Source organism: Protomyctophum bolini (genome assembly GCF_963924005.1).
Source record: "Protomyctophum bolini genome assembly, chromosome: 4".
In the NCBI taxonomy this organism is placed as follows: Eukaryota; Metazoa; Chordata; class Actinopteri; order Myctophiformes; family Myctophidae; genus Protomyctophum; species Protomyctophum bolini.
The window spans coordinates 6,764,443-6,788,208 of record NC_137865.1 but is presented as its reverse complement, the minus strand read 5'-3'; the positions used below and the strand labels follow the sequence as shown (position 1 = coordinate 6,788,208).

The window sequence follows — 23,766 nt, the reverse complement described above, 5'->3', positions numbered from 1 at the left end:
TGTGTATAAGCCACGCTATCGAACCAAAACAAAAGCAGCTGGTTTATAGGAAAATAATCAAACATTTGCCAGTGGACTGGGCTGGACAGGACAGCAGTTACAAAATTAGCCGTTTGATGAATCATTGCACGTTATCCTAAAGTTAAATTAGTTTAGTTAACCAGCGGCCAGCGGGACTTACTTTGTGGAGGTAAGACGTAAGAATGTCCGAGCAAAAAGAAAGGGAAGAAGAACCAGCGGTGGAAAGAGAACGACCAGTTGATGCAGCAGTAAACACAGAGGTAGATTCTGATGGTAGGCCTGCTGATCCAGTTCACACGCAAGAGGAGGAGCAGGAGTGTGGAGTGAACGGACAGGTGATTCAAACACAAACCTGCAAACCTAACCTTTTCATGTCAGGACAATATGATGTAAATGGCACATTATGACGTACATTTTCCCTTCATTGTCAATGGCATTTCCAAAACAAACTTGAACTAAAGACAAACCTTCTGTGTATACTGTATATAGGAGGGGCGAGCGCCCCTCAAAAATAATAACTATAGCTGCCTGTATGCTATCCTAGTACAGTGGTTCTCAAACTTTTCAGGCTGCTATACCCCTCAAATTGCTCAAAATAATCATATTTGAGTGGGAAATTTGAGTGAGAAAAAATGTTGCACATTGAGCTAATCATCTGGGGACCCCCAATGTCAGTGCCAGTGGTTCCCACGCACTGGCACTTCATTTACATTTTAATTGGACATTTACTTGCTATGAACATCTGCTAATTCGCTATTTGCCTAAATGGTAAACTGCGTTGTAGACCATCTTCCCACGTTCAGGTCAGGACTGGGAAGAGGCCGTTTCCCAGACCAACATTCATCCCCAGGACAGTGAAGGAGGACATTCACCTAAGAAAACATCATCAGCATATGTTGGAAACTCTACAGCAACCGGTGAGAATTCCCTTCCTGGCCATATGTATGTAATGTAACTGCTGTAATTGATACTGTACCATTATGCCTCTCCTTTTGATATCCCCCCTCTGGTCATTTGTGTACAGTACGTATATGGTGCAGATATGCACATGCTTCTGTTCAGACTGAATTTAACCTCAGGCCGATTCTACAAATGTACACGCTCACGCTCATTACTAATTCTGTCCCTGACCCTAACGTCACGAGGAAGCCACGTATGGCGGTGTGTCGACAGTGTCTGTTCCCAACTTTTTCATGTCAAGGACTGCCGACACCCATCTCAAAAGATTTTGTTCCAGTGATGCCCAGGAGCAAAGATTGAGTTAAAAATCTTAAATTTTAAATCTAGAAAGCAAATATCTTGCACGCATCGTATACGTATCTATTATTGAATAGCCAAATAAATCCAAAATGACTGCACAGGAAGATGCTTGCCTGGTTTTAATGGGTTAATGCGTCCATTTACTGTCTGATACCTTTGATATTTATGTTTGAAATATCACAATTTCACGACAAAAAGTACGTCAACCACATTAACCCTGGTGTTGGGCAAATTAACAAAACGTCAGCATTATTTGATTTAAAAAATAGTAAAATAAAAACTCTACAAGCGTACAATGAATTGTGATGCGACACACTGTTTTCTCTCTTTCTTTCTCTCTCTCTCTCCCACAAAAGTGTGATAATGGCTCCATTGTGTAATGTGTGTCCTCTCTCTGACTGCAGTGAAGATCATCCTGGTGCCGGAGGGCCAGGTGATGACCATGGCCTTTGCCATCGGACTCAGCATTGAAGAACTGAAGAGCCACTTTGCTGAGGAGCTCAAGGTCCCTGCAGAAGTCCTGCATGTTTCTTGGAACAGTAAGCTGTCAAATGCACCAATAACACAGTCAATAATGCCATCACTTTCACACAAAGTTAATTAAGGTAAGCTACTGTAATTGCATCAGAATTTTAAATGGGATTACAATAGTTTATAATTACATTGCATTGCATAGGATTTTAAACAATCAGATGTTACCATTCAATAGTCCACATAGGCCACATAATACATTGGATTACAACAATTGTATTGTAACATAAGTGCGTGTGCGTCTGTGTGCGAGTGCGTGTGTGTGTGTGCGTGCGTGTGCATGTGTGTGCGCGTGCGCCTCCTAATCTCGCAAACCATTTTCATTTTATGATGGAAGTCAAAGGGTTTGGGCTGAATAGATATTTTTAGTCACATGTCGCAGGTTGACAATAGAACCTCTAAATTAAATTGATGTGTTTGGTTTCCGACGGCCACAGGTCTCCAAGAAAACATGATTGGAGACGTTAAACATTTTCAAGATTATTCCAAATTGAAATATGAAAAAAAATTGAAAATAGCCAAACAAGCTGAATGTGAAGCTTTTAGATTAACCATTTTCAAATCACCAAAGTATAAAATATGGTTACACCGCTCATACGGTAGGTAGGTACACCGCTCTTTTATTCTACCTATTTTTCTATTTATTGTTTTTTTTTTCAGAAATCCACAAATAGCAGCAAGCTACTCCATTCCAAATTAATTGGCAGAAATTAATTGGTGTGACTGTGCCCTTAAAGTGGTGAAACAGATTTGACAAATGTTCCTGGAACCATCCCAAGGACCCCTGGGATGGTAAAACGACTGACGTCATAGATGATGATTTCATAGGGCGGTCACATGAAGTCAGAGATCCATACGATTATCATTCTTTGTTTCTCTAAGGTAACGTGGTGGAGGATCACATGACCCTAATGGACCTAGGGGTTCAACCCAACGGGACCACCCAGCTGGAGCTGAGGTCCACGGACCCCCTTAACCACCCTGTCCGGCCCGCCAAGCCCCAGCAGGACTACAACATGCCTGATGTCATCACTGTCAGGGTGCAACAAGGTATGGTGTCATCACTGTCAGGGTGCAACAAGGTATGGTGTCATCACTGTCAGGGTGCAACAAGGTATGGTGTCATCACTGTCAGGGTGCACGGATACGGATCATTCCAATGTGAATGCATGCGTACCTAAAGAAGGAAGTGGACTGTTTTTTTTAAGAACGTGACATAATCTCTAGTCGACAAGCCAAGCGTCAACAAAAAAAACACACAGCCGCTGCAGTGCTGCACAACGCGTAATACCAGCTCATTTCTCAACGCCGCCCGTCTCCTGTTGAATCTGCGTATACGCACTGATCTTATTACACGTGGCTCTTGGGCTTTGCTTGGCATAGTTTCCAAAGTAAAACAAAATAATAATAATGCTAAAGTAGAATCCATAGCAAACTAATATCAAACACGACTTTGGAGCACAGAACTGACTGACACAGTGAATAGCAGGCAGGCTGACAGTGTAGTAGTATAACGGCAAAGAGGCAATGCAATTCAGTGTGTCTGGATTTATTTGAGACAATGTCGCACAGTTGATAGTCAGTGTCCGTGTGCGCCGTCATCAGGAGGATTAAAGTGTGTTATGCAAGTGTACTCGGGTGCGCTGTTGAATCTCGGGCAATGTGAATCATGGCCATCGGGGACCAGGCAACCGTATTCGGAAACGGTTCCAATGAAACGGATTCAGTGTGAATTGCCTATAAGGGTCCATTTGGACCGGCCTGTTGCTCCCTGGACCCGACTTTGAGATGCAGTATATCTGGGCATGATGTTGTGGAATATGGTGTCTATTCTTGCCTGCAGTAAATCCATACCGTTTATTTAGCCATAACAAATGTGCCATTTGGTACAGTATGTTATATCCCAAAGTTATTTACAAGCACCGTTGTGCATATTATAGTATTTTTAGAATCTCCTAAACCCTAGAGTATCAGAGCTATGCTCTTAAAACATGGAGTCACCAGCTCGGCAGCATATTGTCAGCAACTGCAGTATATATACAGCACTACATACTGTACTATGCATGCACCGCTGTTGAAAGATTCAAGAGATTTTGAGCGTCACCAACTGGGCTTATGACTATAGCCGCGCATGGCTTGGATAGCTTAACATATAAGTGACATGCTTGCCTATTGTCGCATAATGACCTCTAGTAAAAGGACAACTTTAGTTTTTTTCAACCAAGGTTCATGTTTTAGGTTGTTAGGGAAAGTAAAAGATGAGTGTTACACTTTTTTTTCCATTTGCTGCTTTCTTTCGATTTAGGGATTTTAGCAGTTCTTGACAGGGGGACATTCGAGCATGGGGCTAAATGTGTATTCTTTTTACAAACATTTATAGCGATTTATTATTTTATTATTTATTATAGTCCTAATAGGAAATTACATCTGGCCACAAAAGATCACAGGATCTACTGAATGTGAAGGTACCCTACTGGGGGAAAAGCCACACTGTGTGTCATAGGCTCAATATGTCAGTTTGACACATTCAGTAGATCCCGTGATCTTTTGTGGCCAGATGTAATGTCTTGGGGTCTAGTAGGACTATAGTAAATAATACAAAAATAAATCACTATCAAATTTGGTAAAAAAAAAACATATTTAGGATTAGGACCATGCATGTTCGAATGCCCCCGCCCCCCTGTCAAAAACAGCTAAAATCCCTAAAACGAAAGAAAGCAGCAAATAAACACTCTAATACTAAAAGAATTAACACTCATCTTTCACTTTCTCTAATAACAACATGTAAAACATGAACCTTGGTTGAAAAAAACTAAAGTTGTCCTTTAAGAATGTCACTTTGGCCATACTGTAACTATACCCAGCCCCCTGTGTTCTCTGTGTTATGTGCGAACACAGACACAACAATATCTGGTCAGTTCTGACATTCCCCAGGGCGGTATATACTGTCCCTAAATGGATGTCATGGATGTGTCATTCCTTGTACAGTATGTATTGTATGTATTGTATTGTGTACAGTATGTGGGTGACTCCACACCAGAATTAGGTAGACACCTCATTGGCCAGTGTGGCCTCACGTCAACACCGCCCCCACAGTATGTGGGGAAGCTTGGCACAACTGCACTGAAATAAATATGTATATGTATGTACGGTATATATTTAGAAGTATAGACCTCAGACTAAACCTTTTTTATTCAGTTTCATAACCATTACTTTCTATGTAAGATAAGGTGGGGTTTTTTTGGTATGAAAACCCACACTTTTAATTTAACAAAGTATCCTATAGCCTAGGGCTTTAACACAACTAGTCGACTATTCAAAGTCGACTAGTAAATCCACTAGTCGACCTTGCTGGTACTATATTGACTAGTTGTCTAGTTTTTGTAGGCCTCAAGATTAGCAATGTACACAGTGTTTAAATGTACAAATATCATAAAAAAAAACAACTAGCAAAAATCACTAGAATTAAAAGCCCTAGCCTAAGGCATGTGGTGAAAGAAGAGGGCATGAAGTCAACTGGTGTCAGAGAAGAGGAGGCAGAGGACAGGGTCAGATGGAGGCAGATGATTCACTGTGGCGACCACTTAAAGGGAAAAGCCGAAAGGGAATTAATGAAGAAGATTGTGACATTACACAGTATACATTATTACACCTGTTGTGCATGGATCTAATCAATGCGTCACAGGATAAATCAGTCACCCACACTCACATGGTAAAGGGCCTCTGTCATGAGAGCACATTTCCATCTGATTTGGTTGTGACATGTCTTCAATGCTTTTCATGCCAAGGACCCCCTAGAGAGGTGAAACGGAGTCACATTCTGTATAAAATTGTATTGCAGATTAAACATTTTCATAGGTTTCACAGACGGCTAATACAGTTGTCTTTACAATGACCACCACCACTACTACTACTACTACTGTATGCACTACTGTATGAAATACGTTACCCGTGTACATTTGAAGTTAGTTCTTTTTTGCCTTCTGCTCTTAATGACATTTTATTGCAATTCTCTCTCTCACTCACTCACACGCACGCACGCAGATGCGGAGCTGAGTGAGTTCCAGGAGGTGGTGGTGGAGATCGAGCGTGCCACCCAGCGGAAGGCCTTCCTGGGCGGCTACAGGCACACGGTGACGGGGGCCGAGTACCACCACGCCGCGGTGCAGACGCCCGCCAAGAGGAGGCCCGACAGGGGCGTGGCCGTCTTCAGCCGCGACACACAGGTACGGTTTAGGTTAGTTTAGTACTTTAGGTTAGTTTTGTTTAGTTTAGTTTATTTCTGTCCTTTTTTGACAAACATAACAATGTATAACAATAGTAAAATACAACACAGATCATCATCTCTCCTTTTGGGGTCCCTGGCACAACATATTTTTAGATGGGGGTCCATGCACGGTACGCCATCGGAGGCTGTAAATCTTTGTTTTCCCTATAGTCTCTCGAGACAGACTGTTGACTCGCAAATTCTCCTTTATTTTCCCATGGGTTCTCAGAGTGCTGTTTCCCATACCAATGTCTGTATGGGTCGCGACTCTCACGAGTAAATATCCCCATCTTGTGTGTCTTCCTTTTACAAACAAATATACATATATAAATCACAACTTATTATCAGTAAATTGCCCACTGTAAATTAATTCCAACATATTTCAAATGTATTTCATGAATGAATCAAAATCATTTTCACAAATAAATAAATAAATATGTTTGTAATATATTATTTTTTATATTTATCCCACGGTTTTGCTACCCATTTTTCACCCAGTGTCAATTGTCTAACGTGATCCTGGGCGCTACACACCCTCCGCCAACCTGGGGAGAGCAATGAACTGACCTCATGTTTGCTTCGATGCATGAGTGGCGGTGGCGGCGTCAAAGCCGCTTCTTTGCGCCTGACAGGGGGGAGTTTTCCCAGTTGGACGTTGCAAGTGGAAGAAACATGTTATTCCAACCAGTTCCTTTCCCCTCCAAGTAAATTGACTCTATTGATATGTACACGGCTGCCATCTTGCCAGCAAAGTGCTACCTACAGTAGGTGCAACTTCCCATAGACAGCCCATTCATCCAAACAGAAAAGTCCTATTTAATTGGTTTAAATAACGTCAAACTCACCAACATTGCAGCTGTACGAAAAGCTTGAATTGTCCTCTTACTGTCTGCAAAGTGTTTGTTTCATAAAAATCCACCGTAGACATGTTATGAGCTATTTCCTGTCAAGAAATTCCTTACAGATGATTATTTTTCTGTCAGAGTTTGGTAGCACTCATTATCAGTAAATAAATCAGGCTGTTGAGTGATAGTCAACGAGCACTTCCAAACTCCAGCACTTAGAAAAAGATAATCTGCAAGGAATTTCTTGACAGGGAGTAGCTCATAACATGTCTACAGTGGATTTTTATTCAACAAACACATTGCAGATATAAATAATTCAAGCTTTCCGTACAGCTGCAATGTTGGTGAGTTTGACGTTATTCAATACAATTAGATAGGACAGTTCTGTTTGGATGAATGGGCTGTCTATGGGAGGTTTGCTGGCAAGATGGCAACCGTGTGCATATTATCAATGGGAGCCAACCCAGGGAAAAGCCAGGAGGCTTTGCCCTGGTACTGCGGCGTGACAGCTTAGCTAACAACACAAGAACCTGATGTTAGATAGGAAATTGTGGAGGGCACTGGGCAGTGATCCAGGAATCCCGACTTGGTGTTGGCTATAGACCTCACTCTCGCAGTAACTAACTAACCTTTCCCCTCCATCAGGCACCCCGGCTGACCAGGGGGGAGGCAGTTTAGAGACCAGGATTACCGCATGTTTTTGTGAGGGTACCTACAGTACCCTATAGGGGACACGGGGAGAACATGTAAACTCCACACAGAAACTAAGTGTGAATGTTTTTTATAAAGTAGACAGAGCTCTCTACGCACTAATCCAGTGGTTCTTCTCACCCTGTCCTGGATCAGGGCTCACTTGAACATCTCAAAAGGGATTTCTGACATGTTAAGTGGTCAGATGGGTACATTTTCAGAGCATGTTTATGTTAGCATTCTGGCTTCGATCAGTGGAACGAACATTAATTAATTTATTGGTATGACAGGGAAAGTTGTCATTTATTTTCATCATTTATTTTGTTTGGGGGTCCACTTGCAATATCCTCACCGCCCACCAGCCATCCCCGGCCCACAGGTTGAGAATCGGCGCATAATATACGTCTGCACCTCCATTTAGGACCAGGGAAAAACATGGCAAAATGTGGCGTGGTATAGGTAAATTAGTCCATACAGATTCCACATTTAATCACAGTTAGGTCTGCTCTTTTTTTGTTTGTTTTCTTTCATAGAGTAGCTCAGTCGGTGGAGCTCTCGCCTTTGGACCACAGGTTCATGGGTTCGTTCACCGCCCACTCAGCGAATGAGTGGCACGGCTTGGTGCAGCAAGTCGTGCGGAAAGTACTAGAAGCTGATGTGCTCCACTTCAGCAATGAATCCATCTCCCAGGTGTCTAGCGTATTGTAACGGGGATAGACTCCATCTCCCAGGTGTCTAGCGTATTGTAACGGGGTTAGACTCCATCTCCCAGGTGTCTAGCGTATTGTAACGAGGTTAGACTCCATCTCCCAGGTGTCTAGCGTATTGTAATGGCGATAGACTCCATCTCCCAGGTGTCTAGCGTATTATAACAGGGATAGACTCCATCTCCCAGGTGTCTAGCGTATTGTAACGGGGTTAGACTCCCGCGTGTTACTGGCTGATGCCGACAATAAGCCACTACCTATACCTACCTTTTATAGCAGGTGTTTTTCATCTCATTTGCCTTAATCCCCTATATTTTAAACGTATCCTTTGTCTGCATTCACCCAGTCTGAAGTGCTGCTAAGTGTCTGTGACACATCAGGTGGGAGAGCAGCTTTTGCCTTGACACTACACAGAACACGTTGCACTCCTTGGAATAGTATGGTGCTGAGCAGCACATGACAGATGTAGGTGGACATGTATTATTACCCCAGAGGCTGAGGGAGGACGGTTATATCATGAGACAGTGGCCTTCTGTCTGACAGCATGTGTGTTTCGTGCGTGTTTTTTCATGTATGTTTCATGCATGTTTCATGCGTGTTCCATGTGTGTTTCAAGGTGTCAAAAATATCAATACTGCCATGTAGAAACAAAAGTATTGGCATCAAAATGTACTATACCAAAAGTTAAAGTACTCATTATGCAGATTGTCCTGTTTCACAAGGCATCATGTATACATTTAAATCTTTTGTAAATTGCAGATCTACAAGCTCACAATACGTCTCATCGCAACGTGCTGTGAGCTTGTAGATTATTCTATTTTCAAATAGCCAAAGTTTAAATAGTGGTTAATGAAGTGGTTAATAATAATTCATCCCTAGCCCTCACCAACATTTATGCCCAAATCATACTTATTTGCACACATGTGTCGTGCACCAAACATTGCCTATTTTTGGCTTTACGATCGGGATTAGAAATGGCAAAAAAAGGTGGATATCCTTACATGTACAGTATAGCAATTCAAACGTGCACACTTTACTTTACAAATTTACAATTTAGGCATTTAGCAGACGCTTTTAATCCCGAGGGACTTTCAGCAAGCAAGGTAATACATCAAATTCATAGAAATAGTCGTCAAGGATCATAGGCATTAAGCTAAGGACCTAACGCATCCGACTAACCACCGGTATCACGGGTATCATTATCTTTCCATAATGCTCATGAACACCTTGCCGTAGTAATGAGCTATGTTACTATGTATGTATCTTGAGTGCATTGGTTGTGGTTTGACGTGCTGCATGATGATGATTGTTAACTTAGCATGACAGACAGTGGGATCTGAGAAACAGGAGCTCTTTAAAGGTAGAGTCAGTGATTTCACTTAATTCAAATATCACTTATTTTTTTGTTTTGTTGTGATAATCCTCTCTACTATAGAGTGCGCTGACCATATAAGGAGTTCCTCCCTGTCCCCAGTTAACCCCTGGGGGTCAAAAAAACCTTAGGTTTCGTTTTTGTTCTCTATCCTGATTGGATGAAAGCTTGTGTCCCAAGGCAAAAACGAAACCTAAGGGTTTTTGACTGAAATCACTGACACCCCCTTTAAGCGTTTTCTACATCAAACGGGTGCAGGCTTCAACTATATATTTTCATTAACTATACTTAAACCCTATAGCCTCGGGAACCCAGGCCATTTGGGAAGGGCCTGGTTTAGGAGTGGGAGTGAACCTTGTATTTTCCTAACCAATCACGGTGCAGAGGGGCGTCGCTCCAAAATTGGTGACGTCACTGTTTCTCCTGGGATGAGGAGAGGAGAGGTGGGCATATTAGTTGGTGAACCAATAGGGAGCGGGCGCTGGATTCCAGCACAAGTTTAAAATGGCCCCTCTAGTCCTTAGAAATTAAGGGCTTATTCCTCCAGCCTGCCTAAACCCTGATCTGTATACCTTGTTGACAAGGGCTCTATTACATGGCCCACTCTTTCCCCCCCCCTCAGGCCTCTAATCTCTTGGCTGAAACTATCCCAATACATGTAGACTGACTATCCCCCCCCCCCCCCCAATGTTTGCCTATATATGTTTGCCAAATTTGCACCTATTATGAATATATGCCCAAATATGAGGATGCTAGTGGTGAAAAAATATGGATTTGGTAGAAGATGACAGAATCAGGAAGTGTAAAAGAAGTGGGTTAAATGTTTTTTTGTTTCCTGCGGGTGCACTCGTTTGTAGTTTTCATGAGAAGAGAGAGAGAGAAGAGAGCACTGGAAAGAGAAGCTCAAAGATCCACCAGCTGAAAATGCGTCATTTATTTATTTGATGCTTTTCTGTGACTCTGTGTTTGTAGTGTATGTTGAAGTGGGGGGTGCTAATGTACGAAAAACACAACAAAAATGAAATTAGAGGTTTCTGTCTGACTGCTATACGTTTTGCTTTGTGTCCCCCTGTTGGCGTGCGTGCGGTTGTGCGTGCGGTTGTGCGTGCCTGCCTGCCCTCCAGACAGCGGTGGTGAAGACCCAGGCCCAGCAGTGCTCCCACAGCGCGTCCACTCAGATGAGCGGCGTCGGCTGCTACGTCTCCTGCGTGAAGGACAGGCTGCTGACCCCCACCGGCACCTACGTCACTGCAGCCCAGCTCCACAGCCACAGACTGGACGCTGTGAGTGTTGCGTAATACAGGAGAGGATTTTAAAGCTAAAAAAATATATATATATATACTTTTATTACCGGCGCTATACATTTCAACCCTATCAGAAATAATATGCAAATATTATATAAGCTGTCTTGTGCGATTTAATTATTGAGGCATTATTGTGTGAATTTATACGTATCTGTGTGACACTGTAGTATGATGATCATTTAGGGCCGTTCATTTACGAAAAATCACAAAAAAATGTTTGGATAAGAGCATGCATGTGCAGAGAGGGGCAGGGGCTGTAGTCCCGTGACAAAAATAGCAGATCTGCGACTGCATTTGCATTACTTTCACCATTAGTAAACGCTGCATTCGTGGTCTGGAGAGGGCAGTTGTTTTACAGACGGGTAAAAAGGGCAGGGGGCTTGAAGCCCTGCCCTTTGATGTCTATGTGTGCACGTCCCTGGATAAGAGGATATGTGGTTATATAACCTCACACCCAGTACTTAAACATGAACCCATGGGCTCATCTTTCGTACATACTGTAATCTCTCATAACCGTCGCATATCCTTCGTACTTCCCCCATATTTCCCCCCATGCCAGGTGATCACGCTGCAGACATACGTGCGGCGCTGGCTGGCCAGGTGCTGCGTGGAGGAGCTGCGGAGGGCGAGGGACCGCCGGCTGGCCTGGATACACATGGAGCAGCGGCGGAGGGAGGAGGAGGTGGAGGAGAGGGGCCGAGCGGAGGACCGACGCAGGAGGAACCCCCGGAGCAAGGAGGACTTCGCCCTGCTCTACAACGCCCTGGAGAGTAAGGAAGAGGGGAGGGTTCTGTGTGTGTGTGTGTGTGTGTGTGTGTGTGTGTGTGTGTGTGTGTGTGTGTGTGTGCAGGGCTGGACTGGCCACAGGACGTACCGGGCAAATTCCAGGTGGGCCGCGACCGTAGGGGGCCGCCATGATATACAAAAGAAATGTTTTGACAGGCAGGCAGGCCAATAGGCGGCAGGCCACCAGTAAAGGTCCGGGCGTGCTGCCATTCTGCCAGTGCCATCATGATAATGTCACTGTACCTGTATATCAGTGAGTGACAAATATATCCTCTACAAAGGGTTGTGTGTAGTTGTCTGTTGGTTTGTATCATTTATGTTGTTCTGTAAAAGTGGTGGTATTAGGGCTTGTTTGTTTGTGTGTGTGCCTCGACGGAGCGGGCGGTAGAGTTTCTGCTATCTGCGCACTGGTTGTGGCGGGCCGGTCTGGGGCAAATTCACGCGAAAATGACCGGGCCGAATTTTTGTCCCAGTCCAGCCCTGTGTGTGTGTGTGTGTGTGTGCCTGGACACAGACTATTTTGAATTTTCCTGGTCCCCACTCCTCGCAGGATAAATCGTGTGTTCAGACTCCACCTATATACACTCCGCTTATGCAAACGGATTTAGATGGTTTGTTATTTAGACAGAGTGTAGTTTGTATGTGTTGTATGTTTCAATGTGCAAATTTTACTTTAGACTGATGCTCGTTTTTTGGTTTACCTATGAACTATAGATTATCAAGGCACTCTCTCCATTTGATGTGTGTGTGAAAGATGTGATTACCCGGTTTACTGTAAATCGCTCTGGATTAACATATAATTTTGCTATTTTTGAACTTTTTTGAAATTTCTCGGAAGGGTTTAAAAAAAATAGTTTTAATAATTCTGCATTAGTTTTTACATAAACGTTCTCTCCTGGGGGTCTCCACACTCCTGGCACAAAACCTTTTCTGATAGGGGTCCACAGCCAAATGTATATCATTCTGGGGGTCCATGGGACAAAAAAAGTTTGAGAACCACTGATTTAGAATTAAAATTAGAATCGGCGACAGGGTTACATTGTTGCGACCATAGGTCGAATTATTATGTCTAAACCTGCAAATCCGCCGATCCGTCAGTCAGTCACGCCTCCATATTATGGTTGTCACTGTCAGTCCATCACGCCTCGTGACAACACGCCTCGTCACACGTCACGGCACCATATATGGCCGTCACCATATATGGCCGTCAGACATTCCATTATGTTGATCTGACCTCATCAAACCCTGTACACTCAAGACACACTTCATATATGGCCAGTACAAAATGTATTCCATATGTCGATTATGCCAAAGCGCCAGCGCTCGCCCAGCAGTCTGCTGTCAACATGGCGGATGCGTGCGACGTGTGCCCTCAGTGTCTTACTGTGTGTGTGTGTGTGTGTGTGTGTGTGTGTGTGTGTCTCAGAGTGGAGGCAGGAGGAGCTCCAGCTCATCAACTCCTCGCTGTGCGGCGCAGAGAGGAAGGCAGCGCTGTGCTCTCTGTTGGAACAGGAGACGCAGCTCATCTCCTCCATCGGACGCCATCGCCTCCTCGCTCAGCAGAACAACTACGACAAGGCCGTACACGCCTTCCTGGACAAGGTGAGAGGGCTCTATGACAAGTGGAGATGTACCCATACCCTTTTGTTCCTTCCCCGGTGCAACTCAGACAGTTTAAGTCTCTTTTAATTCACAGTAAAAAACGTTTTGATGTATCGGTCATATCTTCGTCAGGTCATTTTGGTCAGTTGCTCCAGTGCCTGTCCATGGGGCGGCTGTGGCTCATGCAGGAGGTAGAGCAGGTCGTCCAATGATACATGGGTCAGCGGTTCGAATCCCGGCTCCTCCTGTCCACATGTCGAAGTGTCCTTGGGCAAGACACTGAACCCTACATCGCCTCCAATGAGTCGGACGGTGTGAGCTCGCCACCATTGGTGTGTGAATGTGGGAAGTGAGGACTGGCGTCGACTGTTCGCCGCTTCACCTCCCAATGAATGAATGAATGAATGAATGAACCATTGTAAAGCGCTTTGAGCACTTGGAAAAGCGCTATGAAAATGCAATTCATTAAAAATGCAATTAATTGTCCTGCCTCTGAGATGCACCAGATTCGCCTACCACAGGCTTGATGCGCGGTGGAACTCCCTTCTACCCATTATGTTATGTGTTGGTCGACGCCGTGTACCGATCTGATTCCAGTGTGTGGTTTTAAAAAAATCTAGGACAGGGGGGTTCCATCTGGGTTCCTTGAGGGGGTTCCAAACGGACCCTTACGGGTCTGTAACAGAGTGTACAAATGGACACTTACGGGTCTTGGTTCCATTTGTACACTCACTGGGCTGTATTTTGCGTGTCTTAAGTACCAGGTCTTATTCCCTAACTTGAGTAAACTAAAGACCTGGAGGCGTGATCAATGCTCTTTGGCCACTCAGAATAGCCAAATGGCATTGATCACGCCTCAAGGTCTTTAGTTTACTCAAGTTAGGGAATAAGACCTTGTACTTAAGACACGCAAAATACAGCCCTCAGAGTTATTATGGGGGCCCTTGAAATTAAAAAGGTTTGCGAACCACTGATCCAGGAATAAATACAAATTCCATTAATAATTGTTAACAGTAACGTACCGTCAACTGAAGCATTCAAGATACTCAATAATCATGATGTGTTAAATGACGTGGTATCGGAATGGCATATACAGACTGACATACTTACTCACCGATACCAGCATTTTAGGCAGTATCGGAAGCCGATTTTCCGATACTGCCATTGGTATCGGAACGACTCTTTAATGACCAGGTCATACACACACCTTTCTGGACAAGGTGATGGAGAGGTCTCTATGACGGAGTGTATCGTCTCTGTCGGGTGGAAACCTCATTATGTCCAGTGACGTTACTTTTCAGGAATTCAAGAGCATCAAAAGTAGCAGACCTAAAAAGCTCAAAACGTGTCGCTTCGCGCCACATTTTGTGTATCTGCTACTTTTGACGCTGTAGTAGTGTGATCGAGTACAGGATCTTAATTTACGAAAAAAATCACCTGAATATGGAGATAAGAGGTTCCTGCGCTGCCCGACAGCGACCATATACGGTCGTGGTGTAAGTCTGTTTGTTGTGCGACAGCGTGGACATATTATCAGGGTTTCCTGCACAATGTTGTTGGCATGGCGCTGCGCCATGCTTGAAATAAATCGCGCCATGCCAAGCTGCCGCTCCTAGCACCATGCCAAAGCTTTTTCCTGCAGGAAACACTGATATACATATGTATTGTTGTGAGACAGTGTGGACAGGAGGTTGTGTGTGGTTGGTTGTTGGGACAGTGTGCGGCCCCCAGGAGGTGGTGTGATTATGTGATTGTTGTGGGACAGTGTGTGGCCCCCAGGAGGTGGTGTGATTATGTGATTGTTGTGGGACAGTGTGTGGCCCCCAGGAGGTGGTGTGATTATGTGATTGTTGTGGGACAGTGTGCGGCCCCCAGGAGGTGGTGTGATTATGTGATTGTTGTGGGACAGTGTGTGGCCCCCAGGAGGTGGTGTGATTATTATATATAATGCGAGTAGCAACATTAGCCAGCGATACGATCGGATTAAAAGATGGATACGATCGGATTAAAAGATTAAAAGGTAGGGTACTAATTTAAACCTTCGTGTTCCTCGTTTCTGGCAGGCTCCGTGTTAAGTAGCCTACTCTGACACATTGTGAGCTTGTAGATCGACCATTTTAGTAGCCGCTATAAACTAAAGGCATTATTCGTTTTGAGATCTTCAAAAACAGCAGGTCTACAACTTCATGGCACGTCACATAACGTGCTTGTATATCTGTCAACCTCAAGGAAAGACAAGGCATTCACACAGTTTTGTCTTGAGTGTCTTGTGCTCGTTAGCCAACCTAGTTCATCTGGTCCTCACAGGTGATGATACTCAGGCTCGTCAAGGCTTCAGAGAGAGAGAGAGAGAGGACAGAGAATTAGGTGACAACTGGGAGGGAATATGTCCAGAGGTCATCAATATGTCTCTACAGACATTTTGTCTGTGGCAAGACTTGGCCTTGTCCGTGGCAAATTAAAGATTATGTTTTTTTACATAACATCATCATGTTTTGAGTCCAAATTACTGAATGTTTCGTCAGGTAGTGAACGTCTGCGTCATCTTCAACATCCACTGGAACAGATTTCTGTTGTTGTTGTCATGGCTGCCAGTTTCCACCTGATGTTGTGTGGGAGTCCAGACTGCTCCAGACCGTTCTGGATAACTGCTATCTCGCATAACGTCTTCAGGCTAGGACTTAAATGCAAGATATGTAAGTTGAGTTCTGCTCCAAAGAGGAAGATGTGGTCTCCCACCATGCAACAGCACATGTTACCCAAAACATCCGGTCCTTTCCCCTTGGGTTCAACCTCCTTCCAGGTGAAGGTCTTGGAATTTAATTTCCACAGATCATTTAAGTCCCGTCTCAGACCAAAGTTGTAGCCACCAAATATGTACAGCTCTCCATTGTAGGCAAAAGCTGCATGACAGCCACGCTGCTCTGGAACAAGCTGTGCAGAAGGTGTGCTCAGCCAACAGTTGGTCTCTGTGTCAAACACACTGAAGTTGTCCTGGAGCGGCACGCTCAAACCAAGCCCAAACCCAAATACAAACATCTTTGTTCCAATGACGGTGGTCGAGTGACGAAGCAAACCAGTTGGTGGAGTTCCTCTGGTGTTAATGACAGACCAGTACATCATGCTGGTGTCTAACTTGTAGATGTCATTATATGGTTTATATCCAGTCAGATGGTTCAGGTTGAATCCTCCATGGATAAACATGGACTTCCTCAAGACACAGGCTGAGTGGCTGGACCTCGCCTCTGGAACAGTTCCAGATACGTTGGTCTTTAACCATCTGTGGGTGTCGACATCCAATGCATAAAGAATGTTGTCATCCTTCCCCTCGCTGGGAAAGCTGTTTTTCTTGAAATTCACTCTCCCTCCCCAGATGTAGATGATATCTTCTATCAGTACAGCTGTGTGTCTGTAGCGCATGGAAGGAACCTTCGCTCTACTTCTCTTCCAATTCACCAGGGGTAAAGTCATCCAGCACAAAGTCACTGTGTTGAAGACGTGAACATCAATCTTTTCCTTGTTGTTGTAGGTCTTCTCAGACTTCTCTTCATAGAAGAACCCTCCAAAGAAATACACCTTGTCCTCCACTGGTCCAGCAGAACAACCACAGAAGCGCTGGGATGTCTGTGGTCCTCTTTTCGGAGGCACCGACCAGTTCAGCATCTCTATGTCGATCTGCTTGTATTGGCTTTCTTTGTCCGTCTCTTCTCTGTCTCTGGCTGTTTGTCTCCGTCTTGATCTGCTTATCCCAAACTCTGTTCCTGTCCAACTCTCTGGGTGTGAGCGACATCTTATATAGGCTGACACAGCTGTGGTCTGATGTCCCTCACAACACAAACTGACGTCATGCATGTGGAAGGAACGACGTGTGTGTGTGTGTGTGTGTAACAAAACAATCACACTCATGTGAAGTGAGGGGCGCTCTTCTCATCATATACATCACATTCCGGCCGATCACAATAGGCGTCCTCAATTTTCCGCCCTCACTTTTTGCCTCCCATATACAGCTAGCCCCTCCTATGTACAGCTAGCCCCTCCCATACACAGCTAGCCCCTCCCATATACAGCTAGCCCCTCCCATATACAGGGGGGCGCTATATACAGCTCTAATGTTTGTCTTTCAACGATGCTTTTTTAAGAAAACGCCTCATAGACAATGAAGATAAATGTAATGTTTGTTTTGAGGACTAAAACAAACATTAGCACCCGTTGCTAATTGTTGTTCACACTCCCACTTCACACAGGTGTGATTGTTACCTGCATGCCCAGCTTTTCGCGTTTGCGTAAACACAAACATTGAAGACAAAAAAGTGAGGACAGAAATGTGAATATTGGCCGGAACGCACCCACCCACGCACACATACGTGACACGCACGCACACAGGAAGGCAGGCTCTCTCTCTCTCAATTCAATTCAATTCAATTTGAATTGAATTGCTGTACTCCACTGTACTGTACTGTAGTCCACTGTACTGTACTGTACTGTACTGTACTGTACTGTACTGTACTGTACTGTACTGTACTCCACTGTACTGTACTGTACTGTACTGTACTGTGGTTAGTGGGTGGGGGAGTGATTATGCAAGCCATTAGGGGTGGAGACAAGTTTCTATTGTCACACCCATTCCTGGGGCCCAGAGGTGCTAAAATCTTTGGAATCTTTGCAGGGCAATTCTCTACTTTTGGGTTTCCGGTTCAACAAGTTTCAGATGGTCATATCGTCTTCATTTTCTTCAAAACTGAAAAATGACCATGGCCCCCTTGTTTATCAAACCACTGTACTCGGTCACATATATGTGGTTGTTGTGGGACAGTGTGCGGCCCCCAGGAGGTGGTGTGTTTATATTTATTTATATGTGGTTGTTGTGGGACAGTGTGTGGCCCCCAGGAGGTGGTGTGTTTATATTTATTTATATGTGGTTGTTCTGGGACAGTGTGTGGCCCCCAGGAGGTGGTGTGTTTATATATTTATATGTGGTTGTTCTGGGACAGTGTGCGGCCCCCAGGAGGTGGTGTGTTTATATTTATTTATATGTGGTTGTTCTGGGACAGTGTGTGGCCCCCAGGAGGTGGTGTGTTTATATATATTTATATGTGGTTGTTGTGGGACAGTGTGTGGCCCCCAGGAGGTGGTGTGTTTATATTTATTTATATGTGGTTGTTGTGGGACAGTGTGTGGCCCCCAGGAGGTGGTGTGTTTATATTTATAATGTGGTTGTTGTGGGACAGTGTGTGGCCCCCAGGAGGTGGTGTGTTTATATTTATATGTTGTTGTTGTGGGACAGTGTGTGGCCCCCAGGAGGTGGTGTGTTTATATATTTATATGTGGTTGTTGTGGGACAGTGTGTGGCCCCCAGGAGGTGGTGTGTTTATATATTTATATGTGGTTGTTGTGGGACAGTGTGCGGCCCCCAGGAGGTGGTGTGCGCTGGACGGTCAGATGACCCACATGGACACTCCCTCCACCCTGCGGGCCAAGGAGCTCAGAGACCTGTACACCAGCCTGGCCCTGACCTCCTGCAGCCAGGAGGAGCGCCTGGACGCGCTGCTCACACTCAAGCACACTGTCAAAGTAAGACCGTCTTTTTGCGCTTCAACGTGGCTTCAGTTTATTTGTATTTTTATGAATAAATGGAATATCTTTGTGTCGGGTGGAAAATGTCCAGGAAAATAGAAACGACAACAATAAGAAAAACGTGTGTTCCAATGGATCCAATGTAGTTATTCTTTAGTCTCTGGCTTAATACTGTTCACACAAATCCTGGTACAGGGGTCACAAAATGCTTAATGTTTAACCTTTTAACAAAAACCTTTTTTTGTTTTCTTTTAACAACCCTCTACTGGTCGACATGCATAACAGGAGCATGACTGTAAGCTGACGCGGGACATGGTGGAGTTGATCGACAGGGAGGCGGACCTAATGATGAGAGGGGTGAAGAAGAGCAATCTGGAAGGGCTGAGGAAGAGGATCTCCACACTCTTCCTCCAGTACATCAAGACACCCACCTTTAACCCCGAGGTGGCCAGGTGGCTCAAGGTACAGTTATAATACAGTGGAAAAACCTTGCGACACAACAGATATTATTTTCAAAAGTGTTTTAATTGACCCTTTGTCAAGTCCCGTTGTGCCCTTCTTCGCACCCGTTGGTTGCATTTTTATTTATTTTTGGCGAAGATCCTCTCCCTCAATCCACTATCAATGAAATGTTTTTCAGTTGTTATTCTGTGTATTTCGATTCTTAGTTTCAAGTTGGTCACAGTAAAAAGGAACATCTCAGGTGCAGTAGTGACTGTACATATTGGGCTGTATTTTGCGTGTCTTATAAGTACCAGGTCTTATTACCTAACTTGAGTAAACGAAAGACCTGGAGGCGTGATCAATGCTCTTTGGCCACTCAGAATAGCCAAATGGCATTGATCACGCCTCCAGGCCTCTTAAGGCTCATACATACATAGTCTGGATTTTCGATGGTTAGGTGACCACCGAACTACAACATGACGTCACGAGCTGCGGTGAAGAGCAAACCACCGTCCCAGCCCTTCTCTCTGTTTGTACTCACCACCGCTCAACGTTATTTCAGCTCCGGTGGTCAGCTCACCACCGAAAAACCAGACTATGAATAGGCCTTTAGTCAGGGTGGTGTTCCCTGGTTCACGATCCGTTGAAAACCCATGCATTATACTTGTACATTCTAACTTTTCAGGATTAGAAGACCCTATCGTTTCTATTAGCTTGGATTCACAATCGATGATGTCACTGGTAGGCGGGTTTCTGAACTGTCCACAGTCCTCCCCTGACACTCATTTCCCATCACTGCCTATTTAGCAACATCCGTTTTTCAGAAAAGTCTTGGGATTTAGAACAGTGGTGTTGTAGAACATCAGATCTACCATCTACCAGCGCTTCACTGATACGTGACACACACACACACTGATTGCAGACATACTTGTAAATCTACAAGCTCGTGAGCTTGTAGATCGGCTATTTTCAGCAAGTGAAAAAAACGGCATCAAGGCCCGCCAAAACACATTTTGTTCGACTAAATCAACTGTATATTTAGTCGACTAAAAGCCTTATGACATTTAGTCGACTAAAACTAGACTAACACTAAAACATTCCAGGTGACTAAAATGTGACTATAACAAACTAAATTAAAACTAGTACAAGATTCAATCAAAATGTGCATTCCAACAAAAACAACACTATGGGTAATTAAGACTAATGAGTAACTGTTGTGTCAGGTCACGGTGACCCGGGAGGAGGACCCGCCGTCTGGCCACCCGGAGGAGAAGAAGAAGAGGTACTACTGTCATGGCTGCCGGCGCTACCTGCCCCCCGGCCACTTCTCCCTGACGGCCACCGCCCGCCGCGTGGCCGCCGGCCAGTGCCGGCGGTGTGGCGAGCTGGACAACGAGGCCCGCCGGCGGCAGGACTTCTCAAAGTACCACGCCGTCCTGGAGAGGCTCCGCCGCGACGAGGAGAGAGAGCTGAGCACGGACACCGGCATCACATACCTGCTGCAGGTACAGTGTTGTGTGTGTGTGAGAGTGTGAGTGTGAGTGTGAGTGTGTGAGTGTGAGTGTGAGTGTGTGAGTGTGTGTGTGTGTGTGTGTGTGTGTGTGTGTGTGTGTGTGTGTGTGTGTGTGTGTGTGTGTGTGTGTGTGTGTGTGTGTGTGTGTGTGTGAGTGTGAGTGTGAGTGTGAGTGTGAGTGTGCGCGTGTGTCAGACAAATATGCTGGAGATTGTTTTTAATTAATGAAAAGTTGTGATTTGTAAAATATTTAAAATATATACCGGTAATATTGAAGAAAATAAAACCCGCTTGTAGATCTGCTATTTTTCAATAGCTAAAGTATAACATAATGCTTTAAACACCCCCCCCCCCCCCCCCCCCCTCTGTGACGTCCAGGGGAAGGACATGCACCACCTAGTGGACGTAGTGTGGGGGTGCCAGTCGGCGCTGTGCGCCTGCAGGGACCTCCACGAGCTGCTGATGGTGCGCTGGGACCGCCGGCGCCACTGGAGCCCCTGGAACTGCATCCTGCTCACCAAGGACGAGGCCGCCGCCCACCGCCAGGTGGACCGCGTCAGCCAGGTAATTATATATACGTCGTTATGTTCGTCCCGGTGTTGATGTTAAAGACTACATTTTTTTCGTTGACTAACCTTTTTTCCACTGACGAAAACTAAATGGAAACTTAAATAAAAGCTAAGCTATGATGACTGAAACTAAGACTATAAGTATACTGACAATTTCGTCAACAAATAAAAACTAGAATAAAATGTTAGGAAGTCCAGTATAAGTCATTTCACAATTAGATGCATGCTGAAAATAGACAATCTGCAAGCTCACAACGCGCGTTGTGGGCTGGGCACTGGCTGGGCACTGTACTCCCTGTGGGGGTGTGGAACGCGTGTGTCTCGAGTTGTATAATATAATAATAATAAACCTTTATTTATATAGCACCTTTCAAAACGAGGTTACAAAGTGCTTTACAAAAAAATAAGAACAAATGCAGCGCACACCATAAACAACAGTTTACAATGTGCATTACAACCGTACACACACACGCATCGCACACACAGACAGAGACGTGGCACATTTATAGTTAGATGTTAATTCACACTTTTGACAGCTTTTGTAGGCTTCTAAGAAGTGGTGTGGGGTGAGTGTATATTTGGACAGCAGAAACTGCCTGTCATAATTTCACCCCGCTACCCTGTCTAAGTATTGGACAGTTATAGTTAGATGTTAATTCACACTTTTGACACTGGAGCTTTTGCAGGCTTCTAAGAAGTGGTGTGGGGGGGAGTGTATATTATTTGGACAGCAGAAACTGCCTGTCATAATTTCACCCTGCTCCCCGTCTAAGTATTGGACAGTTTTAAGATGTTGATATTGATTTTGAATGAATCTTTATGGCCCAAATCACACCTTAGAAAGCACGAGTGTCTATTTCAAACACAAAGTGTTTTTTGGCTGGACCGTTTCAGCTGTTTACTGACCGTGTATCTAGGGGTGCACCCCTGAAATGCTTCCGCGTTCCCGGAAGTGCGTCAGTTTTGTCGGTCTCGCTTCTTAAAGGAGCCGTGCGGTCTAGTGTGGTTCAGCGCCATCTAGTGGCGGCAGGGAAGTTAAAGCGTAGTCTTATGTTGCTGCTGCCTAATGGCTTGAAGTGTATGTTGGTTCCCTGCAGGCCTATGGGTTGGCGCTGGTACAGAGCGTGGAGCACAAGCACACCGTGGCCAAGAGATACTTTGCCCAGATCCCCGCCATGGCCCGCTACCTCCGCAATGTGGAATCGCAGCCCGTCGCCCGCGGCAACCAGCTGGTATCCAAGCCCGTCACCACGGAGACGGACTAGCCCCCCCGCCACCACCGACACTAGTGCCGTTCTCGGCTCACAAAGCAGGACTGTGATTTTCAATAAGCTCTGCAACCAAATCATTTTCATTACACTTTCTATCTGTGGCGATCTATCTCCTCTTAACATAGATGCTCTCGAAAGCATTGCCATTATTTTCCAAATGATGAAAATAAAGCTGATAATTGCTTTGTGCTTTGACTTCATTTGATTGTAATGGCTTACTGCTGGAACGGGCAAATATTTTAGACCGATATTCTTGACATATTATTTTTTCATCAGTCTTTACCAATTAGTAAAATTGGTGAAGACACACACGCTCGCGCGCGCGCGCGCGCACACACACACACACACACACACACACACACACACACACACACACACACACACACACACACACACACACACACCAATTACACCTTTAATATCTGCGGCACAGATTTGACTTACATTTATTTCTAAGATGAGCGTCACTTCAAAGGTCTAAGGAAGATTGCTTTGATCACAGCCCAAAACAATAATGCATGAAACATAGAGCTTATCACACATTTAATGCTTTCACTACGTCGGGCACGTCACTGGCCATAAGCCGGTTAAGCCCTTTGAATGCTGATTTTAGGGTGGCTTCTTCGACGCATTTCAGTTCTTGTCATGGATGAAAAAGTTACAGTGGAACGAAATTTTGTAATTAAAAGAAAGGACAAGTGGCTGCTTTACTTTTTCATTTTGTGACAAAAGCTTGAATAGGGGAAAAACATTAAGAAAACTGAAACTGAAATTGTTTTAGTCTCAGTTCTTGGGAACCCTAAAAAGAGTATTTGCCATACTTTCACCACTGCCCCACAAAAGCAGAATGGAAGTCATGAAACGGTGACATCAGAGCATATACTTACTTACTTAGACTTAGTTCCTCCCGTTCCTATTGGAACATTGGGCGACGAGTCCTCTCCATTTATTCCGGTCACTGGCGACCCTTCTTGCTCCGTGCCAGCTGACACCCATCTCGCTTAGGTCTT

The 23,766-nt window shown here is 44.7% G+C and overlaps 1 protein-coding gene across 1 annotated transcript; it reads left to right on the top strand.

Annotated features, from left to right (window-relative positions):
- Window positions 1–203: 203 nt before the first annotated feature.
- Window positions 204–22,750, top strand: iqub (IQ motif and ubiquitin domain containing; the record flags this gene model as incomplete). Its single annotated transcript, XM_080761236.1, has 13 exons — window positions 204–356; window positions 825–963; window positions 1,686–1,820; window positions 2,695–2,862; window positions 5,857–6,038; window positions 10,818–10,976; window positions 11,557–11,767; window positions 13,210–13,385; window positions 18,786–18,956; window positions 19,245–19,421; window positions 20,627–20,908; window positions 21,295–21,480; window positions 22,583–22,750. The coding sequence occupies 13 exons, from the start codon at window positions 204–206 to the stop codon at window positions 22,748–22,750; spliced, it is 2,307 nt and encodes a 768-aa protein (XP_080617362.1).
- Window positions 22,751–23,766: the final 1,016 nt, after the last annotated feature.